Below are 27,633 nucleotides of genomic sequence, written 5' to 3'. Positions count from 1 at the left end.
ATAAAGAAAGAGGGTCAAGGCAAAAGCGAATCTATAGCTACCAATGATATGACTGTCCGTTCGGATGTCGCCATCCATACTAATTCCACTTACCGACCCATACTTAATCAATTTTCCACATTTGACAGTTCGGATAGATATATTCATATATTTTTTCGAGACACGATGGTTGCTCATATATTTTTGGTGTCACTGTATTAATAATTAAAAAACACGATGGTTGCTAATATATTTTTGGTGTCACTGTATTAATGATATTGAAATTTATCTAGAATATTCTAATAAATGTATTTTATAGTTTATGTAAATCAAAATTAAATTTTTGTTTATTTTGATAAAAATAAAAAATTAAATAATTAATTATATAAAATATTTAAACAATATTTATTCATAAAATTTAAACGTGAACAATTTAATTTACATATTAAAAAATTAAATCTCTCTTAATTCATATTAAATTTTTATTTAAAATAATTCTATACCAATTTTAATTAAAAAACAAAATATCATACATCACATACCATGAATTTACTATATTCGTCCTCCTTAAGAGAGACCAAAAATTTCCACGTCAGCAAGCCCATACTGCACGTAACGCAGAAAGACTCTGCATAAGGCTTCCTCGTATGTTTGATTTTGGACAAGCCACTGAGTTCGTTCGCGTATCTTATCTTGTCATGGATCCCGGTGTCATTGCAAGGGAGAATGAAGGGGAGATTTTGGATGGAAAGCCCAAAATCCCAGAAGGTTTTGTGTTTGATCCCACCAGATTCGAGCAAGACACAGGAAACCTTGCGGCATACGTATGCGGTTTCGATGACGTTCGTGTACTCCCTCACAAAGCACTAGCTCTCGGTAATCTCATCCCTAGCACACTTCAGATGTTTCAGTTAGATATATAATAGTCTTCCTTGCGAGAGTTGGCAGGGTTTTAACTGTGGCTGAAAATAATTGTGCGAATTTAATTCCAGTTTCCTATATTTTCTTGCAATGAGTGGGTTGTGGGGAAAAGGGGGGCAAAAGCGTAATGTTATACTGACCCAATTAGATTACAGCACTTGTAAGCAAAAAATAAATCGGCAGCTAATCAGCATTCACTAAAAAACAGAGAAGCCCTGCACGGAAGAAATATGATGAGAAAGTCTCTGCTAATAACATATGCTTGCAACAATTTCAGTTTACATGATTTCAGTTCCTTGTTTCAAACGGAAGAAGAAAAGGAAGAGGGGCAATTAGAGGCACAATTGACGGCTTTTGTGCAGTTATATCAGCCTTTTGTTTCGAATATTTGATGTTCCTATTCTTGTTCTGTTACTTTGTTGCATGTTCCGATGTGCTATGGGGAATTTGATCCATGCGATTGCGCTTCAAGCAAATTTAGATGATGATTGAAAATCCATTATTATTCTTCAGTAGCCATTCTAAAAGAACTGGTTGCTAAAAGATCTGTTCTTTTGAGCTAACAAAATGGTATCTCAATAATTTTTATAAATAAAAATGAAATAGGTTAGTTTTAATAGTCCTTTCAGTTTTTGGGAATGGAGTATGCCCTAAAACTGCTTCTGTTTCGCTAAGAGCTCCTCTTTCTCAGATATAAAGTAACAGGTTGACCCAAAAGCATTTGGGAGGAGTGAAAGCCTATCTCTTACCGACTGCCAACAGGTAATTCTAGGTGGCGTGGTTTTCCTTGAATAACAATGATGATTCGTGGATAACAGACCGTGATGACTGTCCTCTCCGCTGATTTGATAACTAAATTATGATAAATTTTTCCATTGTAAAAAAAAAAGTCCTTGGAATTCTGAATGCGTGATTGCCCCTTTAAAATTGCATAAAAAATCATATATCACACTAAAAGCTCTTGCGTTATTTATAGCATACTGAGAAATTTCTGCTAGTATATTGGTTTCTGAAATTGTTCTTCTAAGTTGGCTTTTCCAGTAGTTTCTACTGCTACTAAGTTTGAAATAGTACAAGACAATCAAGGACCAGTTAACATGACCAAAGGTGATATTAAGACATGAGTTGGTTGATAGATGGAAAGATCAAAATGTGATCATCTTGCAATTTGAGAGGAGAGCGTAACGATAGAAATAAAAGGAGTACTGTTTTCCCTGTCAGAAGGACAAGAATAAAAGTTGGCACCTTCTTATAATTATTAATTAATTGTGAAGAAAGGGACATGCCAGTCAGGGGAAAAATAGAATTTCAACTGGAGCACATGACAATGATGAAACATTGAGAATATTTTAATTTTCTGGCATACGCAGAACGATATGAATGTGTCTAAATTCTCATCTGCACAAGGTTGTTGCTTGGTGAGATTGTATTTTGCCTAAACATAATTGTGGCCTGGGCCTTGCGGATATACAAGTTCGAAGCAAAGTTCTCTCACTTAAAATAGTAATGAAATGCATACGAGGCAATGAACCTTGCAAGAATCTTGTGGATATCGAAGTTCAAGGCAAAGTGGTGTCACCTAAATAGGTAATCAGATGCATATTGGGCACCGAACCTTGCAAAATTCTTCGTAGATATAGGATAGAACAAGCAAAACACAAAAAGCGTATGAAGGGACCCTTCAATCTGCATGGCACCATTACCTGTTCAAGAGCTTTCAATATAGAAGGTATTTTTATGTCGAAGGGATTGTGGAAAAGTTGGCAAGAGGTCTCCATCATTTGGAACTTGATCTATTGGGTCTTAGAAGGGGCCTTACCATTGGTAATAATGACATTTTGTCCTTTGCTACTAACAGAATTTCATTGTATATGTCGGAAAGGTATGGGGAAGCAGTTGAGTATTAAGAGGATTAATCAGTTGAAGGACCTCTTGGATGCGCAGAAAGAAGATTGGAAAGGATGGAAACATATAGCCAAGAGTATGTTGAGAATTATAGCTTTGGATAGGAACTTGTGCACATATTTAGTGTGAACATGCCAGAAGTAGTTCAAGATGTTTTCCGAAAGTATTTTTATTCTTGGAAAAAGTATTCTATTTTGCAATTCATTTTATTTAAAAAGTAGTGGAAGTCTTATATTTAGCAGTTGACTTTGAAATTGTATCTCTTGCACGACTTAGATTAAGAGTAATTTTAAAATAGATTTTCCACTAAAACTATAAAGATAGGGAAGGTAGGGCCTTTCAACACACTTGAGCAGTTGACCAAGATGAGTGACAGAGATTGGGCAATGAGGAAAGAGTTATTTCCAGCAGCGTGCAGTCTCGTATAGTTGTTCCGTATGGATCTGTGTAGTAGTGCCATACAACCTATACAGTAGAGAACCATTGTTGCTGTTTTTCCTAGCAGTTGTACTCAAACAACTTGTAGAAGCTTAAATTTAGGGTGATTTTGGTAACCATGCAGTGTTGTTTTTTGGGCAGCCTATGGAGATTTGAACGAGTAATTACCTATGTATGAGTTGAAGTTAATTTTTATGTTTCTGATGTTTAATGTCTATCTATTGTGTGATTGATGTTATGGTATGGAATTTAATTTCAGTATTAGTTAAATTCAACAATTTTTTGTTTGATTGAGATCATAAGGAAATTAGTCACCTAGGGGTTGAATTTTCCCATGGTATTAGTGTTAAATTTGGCAACTAGGGCCAAACTCCATCTTGGACAGCTCATATGATGAAGCTGATATTTTTATTGGATTCCTCTTTCCAAGAGGTGTAAGATTGATTTAAAGATCATCTCATTCTAACATGTACAAATGGAATTATAAATTTATTTTGTTTATGGACAAATTGTCAAGGTCGGCTAACAAACTCATGTAGGCTCAGAAGCCCAAAAGACATGTCTTTTCATCCTCAATGTTGCATATAAATAGAAGGTGCACCTACCTCATTTGGACGTCATTCATTCTCACACATATCTCTCTCTCTCCTCATTTGATTGGGTCGTACAACTTCAGGGCAGCCTTATTCTCCTCCACACATGTGAAGTTTTTCTGCGATTTTCTGTTTCCAGCATTGACCAAGTTGCAGGGAGTTTGAACAGCGTTGACCAAGCAGCGTTGACCTTGTTTGACTGCAATTTTTTGTGGGATTATTTCTGTTTGGGCAGGCCGCATTCTTTGGCACATAAACCAAGATTTTCTATATTGTTTGACCAATGTTGACCACAATAAGTTTGACCATAGGTTTGACTCTGTGTTGACCAAGTTTGACTGATATTTTAGGGATTGTTTTGGGTTGATTCAGAGTATTCTTGGAGGCTGAGTTGATTGGGTTTGACTGATCTGATTTGGAGGAAGATTTCTGCTAAGTTGACTAGCATTGACTTTCTGTTTAGAGTATCCTATTGACTGTAGTTTGACTCAACAGATTTGACTGTGTTTTGGGCATGTGAATTTTGTATATTGTACTCTCTCTCTCTCTCTGTTGAACTTTTGAAGAATAATAAGAAGACTTGATGAAAGGGTTTCCCCAAATTGGGGTTTTTCCCTGGCATCCGCCAAATATTGTGTCCTCTTGTCTTGGATTGTCTTCTGTTTTTTATTTATGTTCTATCTGCATTTACTATCATGTTAATGTGATTGCTAATCTGGAAATTGATATTGGGCTAATAAGAAAAATTGAAGTAAATTGCTCTTAAGCATAGAACATACCAGAAATTATGGTATGTTCTATGCTTAAGAGCAATTTACTTCAATTTTTCTTATTAGCCCAATATCAATTTCCAGATTAGCAATCGCATCAGCATGATAGTAAAATGCAGATAAAACATAAACATAATCAGTAGAAGACAAGCCAAGACAAGAGGACACAAGATGTGGCACCAGCCAGGGACAAACCCCAATGTGGGGAAACCCTTGATCAAATCTTCTTATTATCTTCAATAGGAGAGAGATAGTACAAATATACAAAACTGATATTTAATGACGGCAGCAGATAAGGCCTTGACCAGAGAAGTCAATGTTGGTCAAACAGGATAGAAATCTTCCACTAAGTGGCTTGGTCAAACCTAGCCAACATTGGCCTTCAACAGTAAGCTCAATGCATCCTTCTTGCTGTTAGGAAGATCCTCCACATGGCAGCAACAGGCTGCTGCAATCACGATTCAATCTGGTCAACACATTGACCCAACACTCCTCCACAAAATGCTGTTGTCCTCCATTGTTTGCTTGCTGCTCTTGCAAATCTGGTTAGGGCACAATATGCAGCCCTTAACCCTCTATGCTATCAGCAAACTAAGCCCTCCTAGAGCTGTGGTCCACCTAGGAGAGTCTTCCCTTATGCCATGTTGCCTCTTGCAAACATTGTACATCTCAACGTTGCCTTGGAACAACCTTAGCTACTTGCTATGGCTTGCAGCCTAGCAAAGCAGCTAGCTATAACTGCGGTCTCCTACAACAGGCCCAAATAGTCACCTAAACAATAATGTCTTGCCTTCTCCTAAAATCGGCGTACTGCCCAACAAACTAGGCTTCCAGTCTTACCCTAAGACAACCAATCTAAACAGATCTGTTATGACCTTTTCTGTTGTGGCTGGGCTCTTCTTGACTACGGTTAAGGGCCTCATGATAGCGGATTAGGCCTCTCTTTTTCTACGGCTAAGGCTCTTCTTTTGCTAAGTATTAGGGTCTCCTTGCTGCGGAATTAGGGCCTCCCTTAATTGCGGGTTAGAGCTCCTATTGACAACGTATTGGAGCCTTCCCTTTGACTGTGGCTAGGGCTTTTCTTTTACTGCAGATAGATCTCTCTAGACTGTGGCTAGGGCTTTCTTGAGACTATGGCTATGGCTCCTTTTAGATCTGCGGCTAGGGCTAGATCTTCTCACTAGGACTGCGGCTAGATATCTTCTCTAGGACTACGGCTGGATGTCCTTCTTTAGGACTGCGACTAGATCTCCTTTTCTAAGACTTCCGCTAGATCTCCTTCTTGACTTCTCTTGCCACCAAACCCAAACGAGTGGAGAGATATCATGGGATATGTGCTTTAACAAATGGCTTGAGGTCTCCTCTATTTAAATGCAACGTTGAGGTTGAGTTGGGGGTAATTTGGTTGCTGGCCAACCTTGACAAATTGTCAAATAATATATATAGAAATTCATATCTCCATAAATACATGTCGGAATCAGATGATCTTTAGATCAGTCCTATGGCTCTTGTAGAGAGGAATCCAAGAAAAATATTAGCTACCATAAATAAGATGACCCACATGGAGTCTAGCTCTAGTTACCAATTTTAACACTCCCTCTCAACTAGGGAGAAATCCATCTATTAATCCATGTGCCATCAATGCACTGCTCTGCTCTCCTCTACTCTGCTCGGCTAAATTATGAAGAAGAAGAAGTGATCGAGAATGTATCACACCATTCTCTATTGACATGAAGTCAGTCCCAGATGAATGAGAGTGTTTCATACCACTCTTACTGATCCAAAATCAGTTCCAAATAGAGTGTCTCATTCCACTCTTACTGACCCAAAGTCATTTCCAATTGATCCTAGATCAATATAGGTCATCTTAGCATAGGGAGTACAGTAGTACACGATGCATCCATCGGTAGTACTATGGTCCCTATCCTTATTTCCCTACTCATTGGCCAGATGAGGGGTATTTCCCATGAGTTCCAGACTGCATGGGTAAGATGTCTTAGCAGGAGAAGGATGAACCACTCATCATTCCTACATGTCGCCATGGGGTATCACAGGGGAAGGTTGAACCACTCACCCTATACACAACAAATCACTAGGGGAAGGTTGAACCACTCACCCTATGATTGTGTCTCAGCAAGAGAAGGATGAACCACTCATCCTGCCTACATAGCAAACCACTAGGGGAAGGATGAACCACTCACCCTATGACTGCTCATCGCTCCAAGAAGTACCCCAAGCCCCTCGAAGATCCCAGAGCTCAATATCCATATCATACAGGACCCTCAGGAGAGAGTCTCTCCATGAATCCTAGTCGTTCTCGAAAAGTCAAGAATTTGACCTTTCCCAGGGGCTTCATCAGAATATAGGTGACCTACTCATCAATCCCAATATGATAGAGCATTATTGCTCCTTGTTGTACCATATCTCGGACAAAGTGGTACCTGATGTCTATATGCTTGGAGAGATCATGAAATACGGGATTCTCTGACAATCAGATCCCACTATGGTTGTCACAGAGGATCACGGTGGTATCCAACACATGTCCAAACATCTCACTAAAGAGCTTTCACAACTAGACAGCTTCATAGGATGCCATACTCACAGCTATGTATCCAGCCTCAGTGATGATCAAAGAAACCAACTTTTGCTTCCTGCTCATCCAGGATATCGAAGTAGAACCCAAAGAGAAACAACACCTAGAAGTGCTCTTTCGATCCATCACACTGCTTGCCCAATCAGCATCAGAATAACCATGCAGTCCCTCATCTTCGGCAATGTATCTCAGTCCATGAGTGATTTTGCCCCGAAGATATCTTAGAAGATTCTTGGCACCAATCCAATGTGTGTGATGAGGCTCAACCATATATTAGCTCAACGTGTTAACTGCAAAACATATATCCATACGGGATTTCACCAAGAACATCAGTGCTCCTATGAGTTGACGATACTCAGATGCATTTCCCAATTCCGGTCTGGTAGCACTATTGCATAAAATATTAAAGATAAGCTCCATTGGGGTAGTCACAGGCTTGCAGTCCACCATTCCAAATTCGGAATCAAACTCCTTCTTATGTTTGTAAATGAGAGGGACTCCACCCGTCAAAAAGAGTTTGTCCACATAAAGTACCAGTATGAGAGGATTATCATCTTCAACCTTAAAGTAAAGGTTTGGATCGAATTCACTCCTAGTGAATCTCAACTTCATCATATAGCTGTCAATCCTCTCAAACCAAGCCCGGGTTGCTTGCTTCAACTCATAGAGAGGTTTCTTTAATCTGTATACATGAGGTTCCCGATCATGAACCTCAAACGCATTGGGTTGTTCCACATCTGTGGTCTTTCTATTACTTGTAAGTTTTCCCTTGGTACATCCCGGACATATACCTTCATGCTCTTCTTTGAACTCGGGCATCCCTGTCACCATCTGTCTCATATCGGGTAGGGCCTTGTAATGAAGATGGGAAAACCTCCGGTGCCATAGTTCAGATTGTAGAGATGTGTTACAAGACATGGTCCCCAATGGACTTCCTGCAACTTGATACAAAGTGCCAACCCTAAACCCAAGAGTAAAAGCATCTTTAAAATTCCTTTTCCAAACACGTACCTTTCCATCGATGAATGCCACCTTGTAACCTTTGTCTTCCATTGCTGAAATGGACACCAGGTTCTTCTTGAGATCAAGTACATATAGAACTTCTTGTAAATGAATCGAGTTACCCTGATTCAATTGAAGGGTAACATTCCCTACACCCTTTATGAGATAGGTGGCATCGTCTCCAAGAATAATCTCCAAGTTTGTTTCCTTCTCTATCAGATTAGAGAGAGCTTCCTTGTATCTGGTGAAGTGCCTTGAAGCACCACTATCAATAAGCCAATTTCCCAAAGTGTTCGGAGGAGAGGTGGTGGAGAGGGCCGATATAAGATAATACTTCTTTTGCTTATTATTAACAACATTTGATTCTTCATACTTGGAATTCCTAGATTTCTTGGAGGGTCGACCATTTGCTTGATGTCCCGCATTCCTTTTTCCTTTTCCATTGTACCTATCATTCCTTCGATCATTGTTGATGAAGTTGCCCCTGGAGTGATTATGATCATCATCATGTGATGTGTCCCTTATATTTGTACACTCCCTTGCATAGTGGCCAAACTTATTGCAACACAAAGCATCTTCCTTTCCTTCCACCCTTAGATTCGGGCTTTCCATTGAAGTGTCCTTTAGACCCTGTATTATTTCTCCTTCTAGCATGAGTGGAGAAAGAAGTGGGGTTGCCTCTATTAGAAGGCATTTCTTGCTCCACCATTATTTTTCTTTCTGAATGCATCTTGACATCAATTCTTGAAATCCCGGAATTCAATCATTATTGAGTATAGTGGTTCTAAATATATACCACTTGGGTGGGAGTCCTCTAAGGGTAGTGATAGTAAGTTCCCTGTCAGGAATGACTTCTCCAATCGATAGAAGATCATTCGTGATCTCAGTGATCTTTAAGAAGTAGGATTGAATATCCTCATTCTTGACCTTCTTAATATCCTTCAACTTATTTTTGAGAAACAAAATTTGATTTGCATCACTAACCTTGAACATGCTTACCAATCTACCGTAGATCTCCTTGGAAGTGTTTAGATCGGAGATGTAGGCAACCAGACGCTTGTCAATGGAATCTCTAATAATCTTCTTCACTTTGACTTCAGCCTTGGTGTACTTGTTCTTTGTAGCAGTCAGTGTATTTGATGGAGGCTCAGGGATTTTACCCTTCACATAATCCAACACTTCTTGTTCTTCCAATGTCAAATCAAGAGACATCTTCCATCCATGACAGTCATAATTTTCGTGGAGCTTGTCTTCAGCCGAGAAGTGGGATGAGGAACCCATTGAGCCTTTTGTTCTTTCCAACTGCCTTTGGTGATTGCTCTTTCACTCTTGTTTGGGCTTTGTCTTCACCTCAGCTCTGATACCATGTTAATTTTTTGTATGTTGTATGCTTAAGAGCAATTTGCTTCAATTTTTCTTATTAGCCCAATATCAATTTCCAGATTAGCAATCACATCAGCATGACAATAAAATGCAGATAAAACATAAACATAAACAATAGAAGACAAGCCAAGACAAGAGAACACAAGATGTGGCACCAACTAGGGACAAACCCCAATGTGGGGAAACACTTGATCAATCTTCATATATTCTTCAATAGTTCAGCAGAGAGAGATAATACAAATATACAAAACTGATATTTAATGACAGCAACAGATAAGGCCTTGACCATAGAAGTCAATGCTGGTCAAACATGATAGAAATCTTCCACTAAGTGGCTTGGTCAAACCTAGCCAACATTGGCCTTCAACATTAAGCTCAATTCATCCTTCTTGTTGTTAGGAAGATCACACACATTGCAACAACAGGCTGCTGCAATCACGATTCAATCCGGTAAACACATTGACCCAACACTCCTCCACAAAATGTTGTTGTCCTCCACTATTTGCTTGTTGCTCCTGCAAATCTGCTCAGGGCACAATATGCAGCCCTTAACCCTCTACACTGTCAGCAAACTAAGCCCTCCTAGAGCTGCGGTCCACCTAGGAGAGTCTTCCCTTAAGCCATGCTACCTCTTGCAAGCATTATATATCTCAATGCTGCCTTGGAACAACCTTAGCTGCTTGCTATTGCTTGCAGCCTAGCAAAGCAACTAGTTGTAATTGCAGTCTCCTACAACAGGCCCAAACAATCACCTAAACAACAATGTCTTGCCTTCTCCTGAACTTGGCTTACTGCCCAACAAACTCGGCTTCTAGTCTTACCCTAAGACAACCAATCTAAACAGATCTATTATGACCTTTTCTACTGCGGCTAGGCTCTTATTGATTGCAGTTAAGGGCCTCCTTATGACAGTGGATTAGGTCTCGCTTTTTCTATGGCTAGGAATCTTCTTTTGTTGTGTATTAGGGTCTCCTTACTGCAGAATTAGGGCCTCCCTTAACTGCAGGTTAGAGCTCCTCTTGATAGCATATTGGAGTCTTCCCTTTGACTGCGGCGAGGGTTTTTCTTTTGCTGTGGATAGGTCTCTCTAGACTGCAGCTAGGGCTTTCTTGAGATTGTGGCTATGGCTCCTTTTAGATTTGCGGCTAGGGTTGGATCTCCTCACTAGGACTGCAGTTAGATATCCTCTCTAGGACTGCGGCTGGATCTCCTTCTCTAGGACCATCGCTAGATCCCCTTCTTGACCTCTCTTGCCACCAAACCAAAATGAGTGGAGAGACATCATGAGAGATGTGTTTAAACAAATGGATTAAGGTCTCATCTATTTAAATGCAATGTTGAGGTTGAGATGAGTTAATTTGGTTGCTAGCTGACCTTGACAAATTGTCAAATAATATAAATAAATTCATATCTTCATAAATACATGTTGGAATCAGATGATCTTTATATCAATCCTACACCTCTCGGAGAGAGGAATCCAAGAAAAATATCAGTTGTCATAAATAAGATGACCCACATGGAGTTTGGCCCTAGTTGCCAATTTTAACAACATACCATTGTTATCTAAAATTAACATGGCATCAGAGCTGAGGTGAAGACAAAGCCCAAGCAAGAGTGAAAAGAGAAATCACTAAGATTTTTTGGAAAAGAACAAGAGTCAATGGCCTCTGCATCTTACTTCAATCCTGATGACAAGCTCAATGATAAGTTTGATTGTCATGCATGGAAGATGTCTCTTGATTTAACTTGGGAAGAGCAGGATGTTATAGATATTAATATTTTTTTAAATAAAAAAAATTATATAAATAAAAAAATCATAAAATCACCATCATTCTTTTATTAAATTTTACATATCAATAGATATCATTTTCTTTATTAAAATCCATAATTAAATCTACCCCTTTCATAAATTTTATTAACAAAATTTAATCACTTATTAATATTAATATTATTTTTAATAAAAAAATATATATATATAAAAAAACTTATAAAATTAACATCATTCTTTTGTTAAGTTTTACATATCAATAGATAGATACCCATAGTATCCGGTACGTGCGGAAAGAAGTAGGAAAAACAAACCTGCTATCTTCTAATAAACAAATCACATGTTAATTACTCTGCGTGATTTCTGTGTGTTATCTGAATTACTATGAAAAAGAAGCACACGATGGTTGCTAATATATTTTTGGTGTCACGGTATTAATGATTAAAAAACACGATGGTTGCTAATATATTTTTGGTGTCTTCAAATAAACAAATAAACAAATCACATGTTAATTTTGGGTGTCACTGTATCTTCTAATAAACAAATCACATGTTAATTACTATCCGTGATTTCTGTTTTATGGTGGAAAGTGACAGCGCATAAACTCTAAAGAACACCAACGGAAGAATTGTAGGTGGCGTGCCCTACCCACTCGCTTTGGGTCGTGGTGACTAAATTATTTGTTAGGCGTGTGAGGTGGCAAGGCAAAAGCGAATCTATAGCTACCAATGATATGACTGTCCGTTCGGATGTCGCCATGCTGTCCGTTCGGATGTCGCCATCCATACTAATTCCACTTACCGAACCATACTTAAACAATTTTCCACATTTGACATTTCGGATAGATATATTCATATATTTTTTCGAGACACGATGGTTGCTCATATATTTTTGGTGTCACTGTATTAATAATTAAAAAACACGATGGTTGCTAATATATTTTTGGTGTCACTGTATTAACGAGACACGATGGTTGCTCATATATTTTTGGTGTCACAGTATTAATAATTAAAAAACACGATGGTTGCTAATATATTTTTGGTGTCACTGTATTAATGATATTGAAATTTATCTAGAATATTCTAATAAATTTATTTTATAGTTTATGTAAATCAAAATTAAATTTTTATTTATTTTGATAAAAATAAAAATTAAATAATTAATTATATAAAATATAAATTTAAACGCGACTAATTTAATTTACATATTAAAAAATTAAATCTCTCTTAATTCATATTAAATTTTTATTTAAAATAACTCTATACCAATTTTAATTAAAAAACAAAATATCATACATCACATACCGTGAATTTACTATATTTGTCCTCCCTTAAGGGAGACCAAAAATTTCCACGTCAGCAAGCCCATACTGCACGTAACGCAGAAAGACTCTGCATAAGGCTTCCTCGTACGTTTGATTTTGGACAAGCCACTGAGTGAGTTCGCGTATCTTATCTTGTCATGGATCCCGGTGTCATTGCAAGGGAGAATGAAGGGAAGATTTTGGATGGAAAGCCCAAAATCCCAGAAGGTTTTGTGTTTGATCCCACCAGATTCGAGCAAGACACAGGAAACCTTGCGGCATACGTATGCGGTTTCGATGACGTTCGTGTACTCCCTCACAAAGCACTAACTCTCGGTAATCTCATCCCTAGCACACTTCAGATGTTTCAGTTAGATATATAATAGTCTTCCTTACGAAAGTTGGCAGGGTTTTAACTGTGGCTGAAAATAATTGTGCGAATTTAATTCCAGTTTCCTATATTTTCTTGCAATGAGTGGGTTGTGGGGAAAAGGGGGGCAAAAGCGTAATGTTATACTGACCCCAATTAGATTACAGCACTTGTAAGCAAAAAATAAATCGACAGCTAATCAGCATTCACTAAAAAACAGAGAAGCCCTGCACGGAAGAAATATGATGAGAAAGTCTCTGCTAATAACATATGCTTGCAACAATTTCAGTTTACATGATTTCAGTTCCTTGTTTCAAACGGAAGAAGAAAAGGAAGAGGGGCAATTAGAGGCACAATTGACGGCTTTTGTGCAGTTATATCAGCCTTTTTGTTTCGAATATTTGATGTTCCTATTCCTGTTCTGTTACTTTGTTGCATGTTCCGATGTATGGCCAAAAGGGACTTGGAATTTGATCCATGCGATTGCGCTTCAAGCAAATTTAGATGATGATTGAAAACCCATTATTATTCTTCAGTAGCCATTCTAAAAGAACTGGTTGCTAAAAGATCTGGTTATTTTGAGCTAACAAAATGGTATCTCAGTAATTTTTATAAATAAAAATGCAATAGGTTAGTCTTAATAGTCCTTCCAGTTTTTGGGAATGGACTACGCCCTAAAACTGCTTCTGCTTGGCTAAGAGCTTGTCTTCTTCGGATATAAAGGAACAGGTTGACCCAGAAGCCTATCCCTTGCAGACTGCTGACAAGTAATTTTAGGTGGCGTGGTTTTCCTTGAATAACAATGATGATTTGTGGATAACAGCCCGTGATGACGGTCCTCTCTACTGATTTGATAACTGAATTATGATAAGTTTTTCCCATGTAAAAAAAAGTCCTTTGAATTCTGAATGTGTGGTTGCGGCTTTAAAATTGCATGAAAAATCATATATTACACTAAAAGCTCTTGCATTATTTATAGCATACTGAGAAATTTCTGCTAGTACATTGGTTTCTGAAATTGTTTTTCTAAATTGGCTTTTCCAGTAGCTTCTACTGCTACTAAGTTTGAAATAGTACAAGACGACCAAGGACCAGTTAACATGACCAAAGGTGATATTAAGACATGAGTTGGTTGATAGATGGAAAGATCAAAATGTGATCATCTTGCAATTTGAGAGGAGAGCGTAACAATAGAAATGAAGGGAGTACTGTTTTCCCTGTCAGAAGGACAAGAATAAAAGTTTGCACCTTCTTATAATTATTAATTAATTGTGAAGAAAGGGACATGCCAGTCAGGGGAAAAATAGAATTTCAACTAGGAGCACATGACAATGATGAAACATTGAGAATATTTTAATTTTCTGGCATACGCACAACGATATGAATGTGTCTAACTTCTCATCTGCACAAGGTTGTTGCTTGGTGAGATTGTATTTTGCCTAAACATAATTGTGGCCTAGGCCTTGCGGATATAAAAGTTCGAAGCAAAGTGTTCTCACTTAAAATAGTAATCAAATGCATACGAGGCAATGAACCTTGCAAGAATCTTGTGGATATCGAAGTTCAAGGCAAAGTGTTGTCACCTAAATATGTAATCAGATGCATATTGGGCAACGAACCTTGCAAAATTCTTCGTAGATATAGGATAGAACAAGCAAAGCACAAAAAGCGTATCAAGGGACCCTTCAATCTGCATGGCACCATTACCTGTTCAAGAGCTTTCAATATAGAAGGTATTTTTATGTCGAAGGGAATGTGGAAAAGTTGGCAAGAGGTCTCCATCAATTTGGAACTTGATCTTTTGGGTCTTAGAAGGGGCCTTACCATTGCTAATAATGACATTTTGTCCTTTGCTACTAACAGAGTTTCATTGTATATGTCGGAAAGGTAGGGGGGAAGCAGTTGAGTATTAAGAGGATTAATCAGTTGAAGGACCTCTTGGATGCGCAGAAAGAAGATTGGAAAGGATGGAAACATATAGCCAAGAGTATGTTGAGAATCATAGCTTGGATAGGAACTTGTGCACATATTTAGTGTGAACATGCCAGAAGTAGTTCAAGATGTTTTTGGAAAGTATTTCTATTCTTGGAAAAAGTATTGTGTTTTGCAATTCATTTTATTTAAAAAGAAGTTAAAGTCTTATATTTAGCAGTTGACTTTGAAATTGTATCTCTTGCACGACTTAGATTAAGAGTAATCTTAAAATAGATTTTCCACTAAAACTATAAAGATAGGGCAAGGTAGAGCCTTTCAATACACTTGAGCAGCTGACCAAGATGAGTGACAGAGATTGGGCAATAAGGAAAGATTTATTTCCAGCAGTGTGCAGTTTCGTATAGTTGTTCCGTATGGATCTGTATAGAATTGCCATACAACCTATACAGTAGAGAACCATTGTTGCTGTTTTTCCTAGCAGTTGTACTCAAACAACTTGTAGAAGCTCAAATTTAGGGTGATTTTGGTAACCATGCAGTGTTGTTTTTTGGGCAGCCTATGGAGATTTGAAGGAGTAATTACCTATGTATGAGTTGAAGTTAATTTTTATGTTTCTGATGTTTAATGTCTAGCTATTGTGTGATTGATGCTATGGTATGGAATTTAATTTCAGTATTAATTAAATTCAACAATTTTTTGTTTGATTGAGATCATAAGGACATTAGTCACCTAGGGGTTGAATTTTCACATGGTATTAGTGTTAAATTTGGCAACTAGGGCCAAACTCCACCTTGGACAGCTCATATGATGAAGCTGATATTTTTATTGGATTCCTCTTTCCGAGAGGTGTAAGATTGATTTAAAGATCATCTCATTCTGACATGTACAAATGGAATTATAAATTTATTTTGTTTATGGACAAATTATCAAGGTCGGCCAGCAAACTCATGTAGGCTCAGAAGCCCAAAAGACATGTCTTTTCATCCTCAATGTTGCATATAAATAGAAGGTGCAGCTACCTCATTTGGACATCATTCATTCTCACACATATCTCTCTCTCCTCATCTGATTGGGTCGTACAACTTCAGGGCAGCCGCCTTCTCCTCCACACGTGCGATGTTTTACTGCGATTTTCTGTTTCCAGCATTGACCAAGTTGTAGAAAGTTTGAACAGCGTTGACCGGGCAGCGTTGACCTTGTTTGACTGCGATTTTTTGTGGGATTATTTCTGTTTGGGCAGGCCGCATTATTTGGCACAGAAACCAAGATTTTTTGTGTTGTTTGACTAGCATTGACCGCAACAAGTTTGACCATACGTTTTACTCTGTGTTGACTAAGTTTGACTGATATTTTCGGGACTGTTTTGGGCTGATTCAAAGTATTCTTGGAGGCCGAGTTGATTGGGTTTGACCGATCTGATTTGGAGGAAGATTTCTGCTAAGTTGACTAGCGTTGACTTTCTGTTTAGGGTATCCTATTGACTGCAGTTTGATTGTGTTTTGGGCAAGTGAATTTTGTATATTGTACTCTCTCTCTGTGTTGAACTTTTGAAGAACAATAAGAAGACTTGATGAAAGGGTTTCCCCACATTGGGGTTTTTCCTTGGCATCCCCAAATATTGTGTCCTCTTGTCTTGGCTTATCTTCTGTTATTTATTTATGTTCTATCTGCATTTACTATCATGTTAATGTGATTGCTAATCTAGAAATTGATATTGGGCTAATAAGAAAAATTGAAGTAAATTGCTCTTAAGCATAGAACATATGTTAATTTCTGGTATGTTCTATGCTTAAGAGCAATTTACTTCAATCTTTCTTATTAGCCCATAATCAATTTCCAGATTAGCAATCGCATCAGCATGATAGTAAATGCAGATAAAACATAAACATAAACAATAGAAGACAAGCCAAGACAAGAGGACACAAGATGTGGCACCAGCTAGGGACAAACCCCAATGTGGGGAAACCCTTGATCAATTCTTCTTATATTCTTCAATAGTTCAGCAGAGAGAGATAGTACAAATATACAAAACTGATATTTAATGACAGCAGCAGATAAGGCCTTGACCAGAGAAGTCAATGTTGGTCAAACAGGATAGAAATCTTCTGCTAAGTGGCTTGGTCAAACCCAACCAACATTGGCCTTCAACAGTAAGCTCAATGCATCCTTCTTGCTGTTAGGAAGATCCTCCACATGGCAGTGACAGGCTGCGGCAATCACGATTCAATTTGGTCAACACACTGACCCAACACTCCTCCACAAAATGCTGCTATCCTCCACTGTTTACTTGCTGCTCTTGCAAATTTGGTTAGGGCACAATATGCAACCCTTAACCCTCTACGCTATCAGCAAACTAAGCCCTCCTAGAGCTGCGGTCCACCTAGGAGAGTCTTCCCTTATGCCATGCTGCCTCTTGCAAGCATTGTATATCTCAATGCTGCCTTGGAACAACCTTAGCTGCTTGCTATGGCTTGCAACCTAGCAAAGCAGCTAGCTGTAACTGCAACCTAGCAAAGCAGCGAGCTGTAAAATCGGCGTACCGCCCAACAAACTTGCTTGCAGTCTTACCCTAAGACAACCAATCTAAACAGATCTGTTATGACCTTTTCTGCTGCGGCTGGGCTCTTCTTGACTGCGGTTAAGGGCCTCCTTATGACAACGGATTAGGCCTCTCTTTTTCTGCGGCTAGGGCTCTTCTTTTGCTACGTATTAGGGTCTCCTTGCTGCGGAATTAGGGCCTCCCTTAACTGCGGGTTAGAGCTCCTCTTGACAACGTATTGGAGCCTTCCCTTTGACTGTGGCTAGGGATTTCTTTTGCTGCAGATAGGTCTCTCTAGACTGCGGCTAGGGATTTCTTGAGACTGTGGCTATGGCTCCTTTTAGATCTGCGGCTAGGGCTAGATATTCTCACTAGGACTGCGGCTAGATCTCCTCTCTAGGACTACGACTGGATGTCCTTCTTTAGGACTGGGGTTAGATCTCCTTCTCAACTTTAAATAAGGTTTGCATTGCAGATGGATTAATAGATGGATTTCTCCCTAGTTGAGAGGGAGTGTTAAAATTGGCAACTAGGGCCAGACTCCATGTGGGTCATCTTATTTATGGTAGCTAATATTTTTCTTGGACTCCTCTCTACAAGAAGTGTAGGATTGATCTAAAGATCATCTGATTCCGACATGTATTTATGGAGATATGAATTTATTTAAAGTTAGCAATGCAAGCCAAGTTCTCTTCCTCAAGAACAAGTTGAAGGACATAAAGAAGGGAAGAGGTGAAGATATCCAATTCTACTTCATGAGGATTACTGAGATAAAAATTGTCTTCTTTCAATTAGAGAAGTTATTGCTGATAGGGAACTCACTCTGATTTCCCTTGGAGGTCTCCCTTATGAATGGCATGTGTTCAACACAACTGTCCTCAACAATGAAAGGATTCCAGGTTTTAATGAATTGTTGACTAGATGCACTCAAGAAGAAACATGGATGATGGAGAGAGACATGCCTTCAAATAGGAATGAACCTATTGCATTCTCCGTTCATGCTAAAAAGAAGAACAATGCAGGTTCAAAGAAGAAATGTCGAGGAAGACTAGGATTCAAAGATGGAAGGAAAGGAAGATGCTTCATTTGTAACGTGTTTGATGACTATACTAGGGAGTGTCCTAATAGAAGGTATACACCTCATGATTATGACAACCACAACCACAACAATTTCAGGGGCAGCAATAATCAAAGGAATGGCATATTCAACAACAAAGGAAAAAGGAATGCTCTGCTACTCAACATGGAAATGGTTGACTTCTCAAAAAATCAAGAAACTTTAGGTATGATGAATCTATTGTTGTAGATAACAAGCAAAAATAATTTTATCTTATATCTGCCCTTTGTACTGCCTCTCCACCGGATACCTTGGGAAATTGGTTGATTGATAGTGGTGCCTCAAGGCACTTACTGGGTAGAAGAAAGCTCTTTCAAATCTGATAGAAAATGATACAAATTTGGAAATCTTTCTTGGAGACAATGCCACCTATCCCGTGAAGGGAGTTGGGAATGTTACTCTTCAATTGAATCAAGGTAACACCATTCATCTACAAGAAGTAATATATGTACCCAATCTAAAGAAGAACCTGGTATCTATCTCGTTAATGGAAGATAAAGGATTCAAGGTGGCATTCATTGATGGAAAGGTACATGTTTGGAATAGAAATTTCAAAGAAGCATTTACTCTTGGATTCAGGGTTGATAGCCTCTATCAAGTTGGAGGAAGCACATTAGGAGATATGTCTTGTGACACATCTCTTCAATCCCAATTATGGCACCAGAGTTTTGCTCATCTACATTATAAGGCTCTACCCGATGTGAGGAAGATGGTGATAGGTATGCCCGAATTTAAAGTAGAACATGAAGGTGTTTGTCAGGGATGTGCCGAAGGAAAACATACAAGGGGACCATTCCCCTCAAGTGATAGCAAGACTACTGACATTTTTCAATTGGTTTATTTTGATCTATCTGGTATGATTCTCGTGACATCTTTGGGAGGATATTTATATTATGCTATCTTTGTGGATGATTTCTCTCGCAAAACTTGGATATATTTCTTGAAGAAGAAGGACGAAGTATTCTCATGGTTCCGTTCTTTCAAAGCCTTGATCGAAAATCAAACAGGGAAGAAGATCAAAATATTGAGGACCGATAATGGAATTGAATGAATCAAATGAGTTTAATGACTATTGTAGAGAAGTTGGCATTAAGAGGGAGACTACTACCGCATATACTCGTAAGAAAAATGGCGTTGCTGAAAGGAAGAATTGTTCTATTATAGAAGCCACTCGTGCCATGCTTCATGATCAAAGCCCTCTGAAGTTCTTATGGGCGGAAGCTGCCAACATTGTTGTGTACGTTCAGAATAGATGCCCTCATCAAGCGTTGGACTCCAAAACTCCCGAAGAAGTTTTCACTGATAAGAAACCCGATGTTTCTCACTTTAGAATTTTTGGTAGCTCTGTATATTTTCATGTGCCGAAGGAAAAGAGAAGAAAATTAGATGCATTTGGGAAGAAAGGAACATTTGTGGGCTACAGTGAAACTTCCAAGGCATATAGAATCTATGTGCCTGGTCAAAGAGAAGTGGAGAAAAGTCATGATGTCACCTTTGATGAAGATGCTGCCCTTGGTAAGATTAGTAACCTTCCTATTCCAAGGAAGGACAAAGAAGCAGATACAGGAAAGCAGGGAGAACCGCAGGATGAGCCGATGCCCGATGTTGAAGGACCAATGGATCCCATTGATCCACTTCCTCATGAGCCCTCCTCCTAAAAAAGGAGACCCTCATGGCTTAGGGAAGCTCTCACAGATGCCGAGAGACATATTGTGCCAAGGGGGACATTTCGTGAAAGTAAGAAGCCGAATAGGTACCAAGGGTACTTTAACTTCCATGAGCACAATTGTTCAAACTGAGCCTTGCAAATTTGAAGAAGATGTGAAGCACCAAGTTTGGAAGGATTCTATGAACGAAGAGTATGAGTCGATCATCTGGGATGTGGTCCCTAGACCCAAGGACAAATCTGTTGTCACCTCGAAATGGCTCTATAAGAGTAAGCATGGAGCTGATGGAAGTGCTGAAAAATTCAAGGCCAGATTTGTTGCTCAAGGCTTCTCTCAAATGGAAGGTGTGGACTACAGTGAGATATTTGCACTAGTTTCTCGATATACCACCATCCGTTCTATCATAGCCCTTGTTGCCTCGCAAGGATGGAACCTACACTAGATGGATGTCAAAACCGCCTTTTTGCATGGTTCAATCAAGGAGGAAGTCTACGTAGAACAACCCGAGGGGTTCGAATTTCAAGATCGTCAGACACATGCATGTGGGTTGAAGAAATCCCTTTATGGGTTGAAGCAAGCTCCCCAAGCTTGGTATGAGAGGATCGACAACTATCTGATGAAGCTGGGTTTTACAAGAAGTGAAGTTGATCCGAACCTTTACTTTAAGGTTGAGAATGACATACCTCTCATCTTGGTACTTTATGTGGACGATCTCTTTCTGACAGGTGTAGACCCTCTTATTCATCAATGTAAGAGGGAGTTGGCTTCCGAGTTTGAAATGAAGGACCTAGGACCTATGTTACTTGGGAGCGGGAGCGGGAGCGAAAACGGAAGCAAGAGCGACCATTTTCAAAAGCTCTCGGTTTGGGAGTGAATCTCGGAGCGATTTTTTAAAAATATATATATATTTTTTAATTTTTGATACATATATGTCAACAAAAACATGTAGAATGATGAATTAGATATAAAAAACATAAAAAAACATAGATTGGAACCATATAACAACAATCATCTAGAAGTTATAATCTTCATCAACCACGTCCGCAAGTTAGTAACATAGTAACATACAACATATTGAGTCTCATGATTCATCAATCTTAAAGTTTCAAGATTTCAAAATTCAATATATAACATTTATCATCATTGATCATCAAAGTTGTACTTGTAAGCTAAGTGTAACCATTACAACAAATAATATCTAACATGAAATGAAATGTTATAAAATGAAATGAAATGAAACAACTTTCAACTTTCATGAAGCATCATATTCATAATTCATTACTAATGAGTTATAATTGCCAACTTCAAACTTAAATTGTCATATATTGTTTAAATAAATATCATAATAAATATGAAAGATTCAATAGTTATAAAAGCTACTAGAAACTAGAAAAGATAGGTAAATCTATTATCTATTTCTTATGCTTGGGCCTCTTGCCACCACGAGAAATGTCTAATTTTTTAGTCTTGTTGCAAAATCAGGATATTTGTCATTAATATCACCCTCCAAGCATTAATATCCAAAGGTATCTTTGTCATTACCTTTGTATCTATATAGGGATCTTTGTCATTAATATCACCCTCTAAGCATTAACATAAGATAGAAAAAGCATAGCATGTCAAGTCAAGATTTTGTTTGAGTGATGCATACATTTTTAGGAGGGTCATGATAGAGGAGTTAGACAACCAATGTCACTAACATCAAGGTACATAGAGGGATTGGTGCTCTTGATTAAATACGAGTTCCATACCCTAATACATGAAAAAATTCAATGGAAACATTGCAATACCCCAATCATGAAATCCTGAAAAACTGATAAGTCTGCTGGATTTTGAATGAAATCTAAAATTCTACTTTCTCCATATGAAATCCAATGAGGACGAAACCACTCTCAAACATCCTGAGTCATTTCATGGTAATGTTAAAAATTTAAGTAAAAGGATGAAAATGAAGATTAAGGAGAATGTCACTTTTACTTTAAGAATTTAACATTACCATGAATAGCATATCAATACTAGGGCCTAGACTTGATCATTAAGCTGCCCCATCCAAAAACTATTTGTTTCTTTCAAAACAAATTCCATTTCGAACATTACTACAAAAAAAAAGCAAAAAAGGCAAAATGCTCCTGAAAAGGCAGTGAGCACGCTCCCGACCCGCTCCCGAGTCGCTCCCGCCCGGAAGGCGGATTGGGAGCGGGAGCGGGGGGGGAGGGGCGCTCCCCTGCAACATAGCCTAGGACTGATGCATTATTTCCTAGGGTTGGAGGTCTGGCAAAAGCCATGTGAGATTTTCCTTTTTCAAGGAAAATACATTGTGAAGCTACTTGAAAGATTTGGGATGGTGGACTGCAAGTCCGTATCTACTCCAATGGAACTTAACTTCAAGAAGTTATGCGGAAGTGCTGCTGGGCCCAATTTGGGAAATCCTTCTAAGTATTGTCAATTCGTGGGGGCCCTGATGTTCTTGGTGAACTCCCGTCTGGACATATGCTTTGCAGTGAATACATTGAGTCAGTTTATGATCGAGCCTCATCCCACACATTGGATTGTTGCAAAGAATCTTCTGAGATATTTTCGGGGCACAGTCACCTATGGACTGAGTTAGATTGCCGGGAATGTGAGGCTCCAAGGTTATTTTGATGCTGACTGGGCTAGCAGTGTGGTGGATCGTAAAATCATATTAGGATGTTGCTTCTCTCTAGGTTCTTCTTCGATATCCTAGATGAGCAAAACGCAGAAGTCGGTTGCTTTGAGAACTGCCGAGGTTGAATATATTGCTGCTAGTATGGCTTCCTGTGAAGTTGTTTGGTTGAGGAATCTCTTTACTAAGTTGTTTTGACATGCGCTGGATACCACCGTGATCTATTGTGACAACAAAAGTGGGATTCATCTTTCTGAGAATCCCGTGTTTCATGACCGCTCCAAGCATATTGATATCAATTACCACTTTGTTCGGGATATGGTACAACGGGGAGCAATAAGGCTCTGTCACATTGGGACTTATGATCAGGTCACAGATATTCTTACGAAGCCCTTGGGGAAGGTCAAATTCTTAACCTTTCGTGAACGACTTGGAGTCGTGGAGAGACCCTCTTATGAGGGTCCCGTTTGATTTGGATATTGAGCTCTGGGAGCTCCGGGGGGCTTGGGGTACTTCTTGGAGCGATGAGTGACCATAGGGTGAGTGGTTCACCTTCCCCTAGTGGTGCGCAATGTACAGGGTGAGTGGTTCACCTTCCCTTGTGATACCCCATGATGGTTGAGATATGCATAGGATGAGTGGTTCACCTTCTCCTATGGCATATGAGCAGGATGAGTGGTTCACCTTCTCCTGCCGATACATCCTACCCATGTAGTCTGGGACTCATGGGAAGTACCTCTCATCTGGCCAATGAGTAGGGAAATGAGGATAGGGACCATAGTACTACCGATGGACGCATCGTGTACTACCGTACTCCCTATGTTAGGATGTTTGATATTGAACTGGGATCATTGGAGACTGACTTCTCGTCAATAGAGAGTGGTATGATACACTCTTGATTATTGGAGATTGCCTTCGGGTTAGTGGAGAATGGTATGAAACATTCTCGATCATTTCTTCTTCACAATTTCTTCATGGTTCAGCAGAGCAGGGATGACAGGGATGGTACAGATTGTTAGATGGTTTGGCAGGTGGAGTTCTTCCTAGTTGAAAGGGAGTGTTTGTTAAAATTGGCAACTAGGGCCAAACTCCATATGGGTCATCTTATTCATGGATGATAATATTTTTATTAGATTCCTTTTATCAAGAGGTGTAGGATTGATTTAAAGATCATCCGATTCTGATAAGTATTTATGGAGATATGAATTTATTTCGATTATGGTATAATTATCAAGCCGACCTACAACTCATGTAGGCTCAGAAGCCCAACAGTCGCATCTATTCAAACACCAACAGTTGTGTATAAATACAGGAGGGCTTTTCCTCATTTGGATTCACTCAACTCATCACATCTCCCTCTCTTTCTCCTGTGCAGAAAAGAGGTTCTTCTCCTACTGTGCAGAAAGAGACTCTTCTCTCACACGTGTGGAAGGAAGGTGCAGAATTTAGGGTTGCAACTGCAGAATCAAATTTTGACCAACGTTGACCATCAGTCTGCCTCCCAAAATTGCGTTGTAGGTGTATTTGGATCTCCTCTGAAGGCCACATTTTTTGGTGAAGGAATCAAGCCGATCCGACGGTCATTTTGAAAGATATTGTTTGCCCTAGTTCGCTGATCTAGGGTTTGTCGCTGCTAATGTAAATCATATTTATGTACTATTTCTCTCTGCTGAATTATTGAAGATAAAGGAAGATTTGATCAAAGGGTTTCCCCACATTGGGGTTTGTCCCTGGTTAGCCACCACATCTTGTGTCTCTTGTCTTGGCTTGTTTTCTGCTGATCGTTTAATGTTCTATCTGCACTTTACTTTATGTACATGTGATTGCTAATGTGTGGATAATAATAAGAAAGATAAGTAAATTGTTATAAGCATAGAACATACCATAACGTAACATGGTATCATAGCTGAGGTGAAGACAAAGCCTGAGAAAGAGCAAGAGCAATCACCGAAGAGGAGATTGGCAAGGCTATCCTAAAAGAACTATGGGGTCCTCATCACTCTTCCCTAGTGAGGACAAGCTCCGTGAGAAAGCTGACTATCACGGATGGAAGATGTCTATCGATCTAACCTTAGAAGATCAAGGAGTGTCGGACCATGTGAGAGGCAATATTGTTGAGCCTCCATCAAATGCATCTGCTGCTGCCAGGAACAAATGGAAAACCAATGAAGTCAAAACAAAGAAGATCATCCGGGACTCTATCGACAAGCGCTTGGTGGCCTACATCTTCGACCTGAACACCTCCAAGGAAATCTACGATAGACTGGTGAGTTTATTTAAAGTTAATGATGTAAATCAAGTTTTGTTTCTTAGAGATAAGCTGAAGGAAATTAAGAAGGGCAAATATGAGAGTATGTAAGCATACTTCTTAAGAATCACCGAAATCAGGAACGATCTCCTATCTATTGGGGAGACTATTAGGGAAATGGCACTCACGACTCTTGGAGGATTACCATTTGGATGGTACGTGTTTAGGACTACTCTTCTGAACAATAATGTAATTCCTGGTTTCGAGGAATTAATGGCTAGATGCATTCAAGAAGAAACAATGGTAGAAGAGCAAGAAATGTCCATGCCTAAAGTTCCTCCTGTTGCCTTTTCTTCTCATGCTAAGAAAAGAAATAATTCTAGGACTAAATAAAAAAGAAAGGCTGGACCTAAGGGTGGAAGAAAAGGACGATGCTACATTTGTGATAAAGCAGGTCACTATGCAAGGGAGTGCCCTGATAGAAAGGACTCACACCGGGACGATAATCAAAATCCCTCTCATGGCAATCAAAGGAATGGCAAATTCAATAGCAAGGGTAAAAGGAGTGCTGGAAATCAAGGAAGAGGACAACCATTCAAGAAGGCTAGAAACTCCAGGTATGAATCCAACATTGTTGAAAATAAGCAGGATGAATATTATCTACCAGCTGCTCTATCTACCTCTGCTCCTTCGGACTCAATGGGAATTTGGCTCATTGATAGTGGTGCCTCAAGGCACTTCACTGGTTACAAAGTTCTACATAATCTGATAGAGAAAGAAACTAACCTGTAAATTGTCCTTGGAGATAATATGAAATATCCCGTGAAAGGTGTAGGCAATGTCTCTCTCAAATTGAATCAAGGTAATACGATCCACTTACAGGAAGTATTATATGTACTTGACCTCAAAAAGAACCTGGTGTCCATCTCGGCAATGGAAGACAAAGGCTACATGGTAACCTTCAGCGATGGCAAAGTACGTATATGGAAAAATAATGTTAAAGATGCCTTCACTCTTGGGTTTCGAGTTGATTCATTATATCAGGTCGGTGGAAGTCCGCTGGGTGTCATGTCTTGTGACACATCTCTTCAGTCCGAACTTTGGCATCGGAGGTTTGCCCACCTTCATTACAAAGCTTTATACGATGTAAGACAAATGGTAACAGGGATGCCCGAATTCTAAGTAGAGAAAGAAGGTGTATGTCCGGGATGTGCCGAAGGAAAGCTCAAAAGGGGACCATTCCCCTCAAGCCAAAACAAGACCTTCGATATATTACAACTAGTTCACTCAGACATATCTGGTATGATGCTTGTGAACTCCTTGGGAGGTTATTCATATTACCTTACTTTTACAGATGACTATTCTCGAAAGACGTGGATATACTTCTTGAAAAAGAAGGATGAAGTGTTCTCTTGGTTTCGACACTTCAAAGCCTTGATTGAGAATCAAACCGAAAAGAAGATCAAAATCTTAAGGACTGATAATGGGACTGAATATGAATCTAACGAGTTCCATGATTTTTGTAAAGAGGCTGGCATCAAGAGGGAGACTACTACACCATATACTCCTGAACAGAATGGTGTGGCAGAAAGGAAGAACCGTATGATTGTGGAAGCTGTCCGTGCCATGCTCCATGATCAAAGACTTTGAAGTTTCTATGGGCTAAAGCTGCAAACACTGCTGTATATGTACAAAACCGATGCCCTCATCAAGCATTGGGTTCCAAGACTCCTGAAGAAATGTTCACCGGTAAGAAACCTAACGTATCTCATTTTAGAATTTTTGGAAGCCCTGTATATTTTCATGTGCCGAAAGAGAAAAGGAATAAATTGGGTGCATCTGGAAAGAAAGGAATCTTCGTGGGCTATGGAGAAAATACTAAGGGCTATAGAATCTATGTAGCCGGTCAAAGGGAAGTCGTGATTAGTCATGATGTCACCTTTGATGAAGATATGGCTCTTAGCAAGGTGGACAATCTTCCAACTTTGAGGAGCTCTCAAGAAGTCGACACTAGGGAACCGAAAGAAAAGGATGATGAAACAATGCCTGATGTGGAAGAACCCATGGATCCGATTGATCCTCCTCCACATGAGCCTTCCTCTTCTAGGAAGAGGCCTTCATGGCTTAGGGGGCTACTTGATGATGTTGAAGGACATGCTGCACCCCGAGGAACCTTCCGTGAAAGTAAGAAACCTAACAGGTATCAGGCATACCTGACCATCATGAGCACGATCATACAAAATGAGCCTTCATCATTCTCTGATGCCGTCAAGCATCAAGTATGGAAGGATGCTATGACTGAAGAATATGAGTCTATTGTGAAGAATGACGTCTGGGAAGCAGTTCCCAGACCCCTGGACAAGACAATTGTCACTTCTAAATGGCTTTACAAGATAAAGCATGCAGCAGATGGAAGTACAAAAAAGTATAAGGCTCGTTTTGTTGCTCTTGGTTTCTC

The 27,633-nt window shown here is 39.2% G+C and overlaps 1 protein-coding gene across 3 annotated transcripts in view; it reads left to right on the top strand.

Moving 5' to 3' along the window:
• The first annotated feature begins 625 nt into the window (after positions 1–625).
• LOC149227541 (L-idonate 5-dehydrogenase-like) overlaps positions 626–27,633 on the top strand; it is a 370,827-nt gene continuing 343,819 nt past the window's right edge. The window contains exon 1 of one of the 3 annotated variants that reach the window (XM_089377810.1): positions 626–855. In XM_089377810.1, the coding sequence (XP_089233936.1) occupies positions 627–855 (229 nt within the window). In that variant the 5' untranslated portion in view covers position 626. Of the gene's footprint in view, positions 856–12,737; positions 12,992–27,633 lie in introns of those variants that run through there. The other 2 variants (XM_089377811.1, XM_089377809.1) reach the window with 2 other exon arrangements.

The sequence above is a fragment of the Pinus tabuliformis genome, chromosome J (genome assembly GCF_031772625.1).
Source record: "Pinus tabuliformis cultivar Carrire ecotype Pingquan chromosome J, CPIR1, whole genome shotgun sequence".
NCBI classification, from domain to species: Eukaryota; Viridiplantae; Streptophyta; class Pinopsida; order Pinales; family Pinaceae; genus Pinus; species Pinus tabuliformis.
Note: the sequence above shows the minus strand (reverse complement) of the source record. Positions and strands in the feature narration are given on the sequence as shown.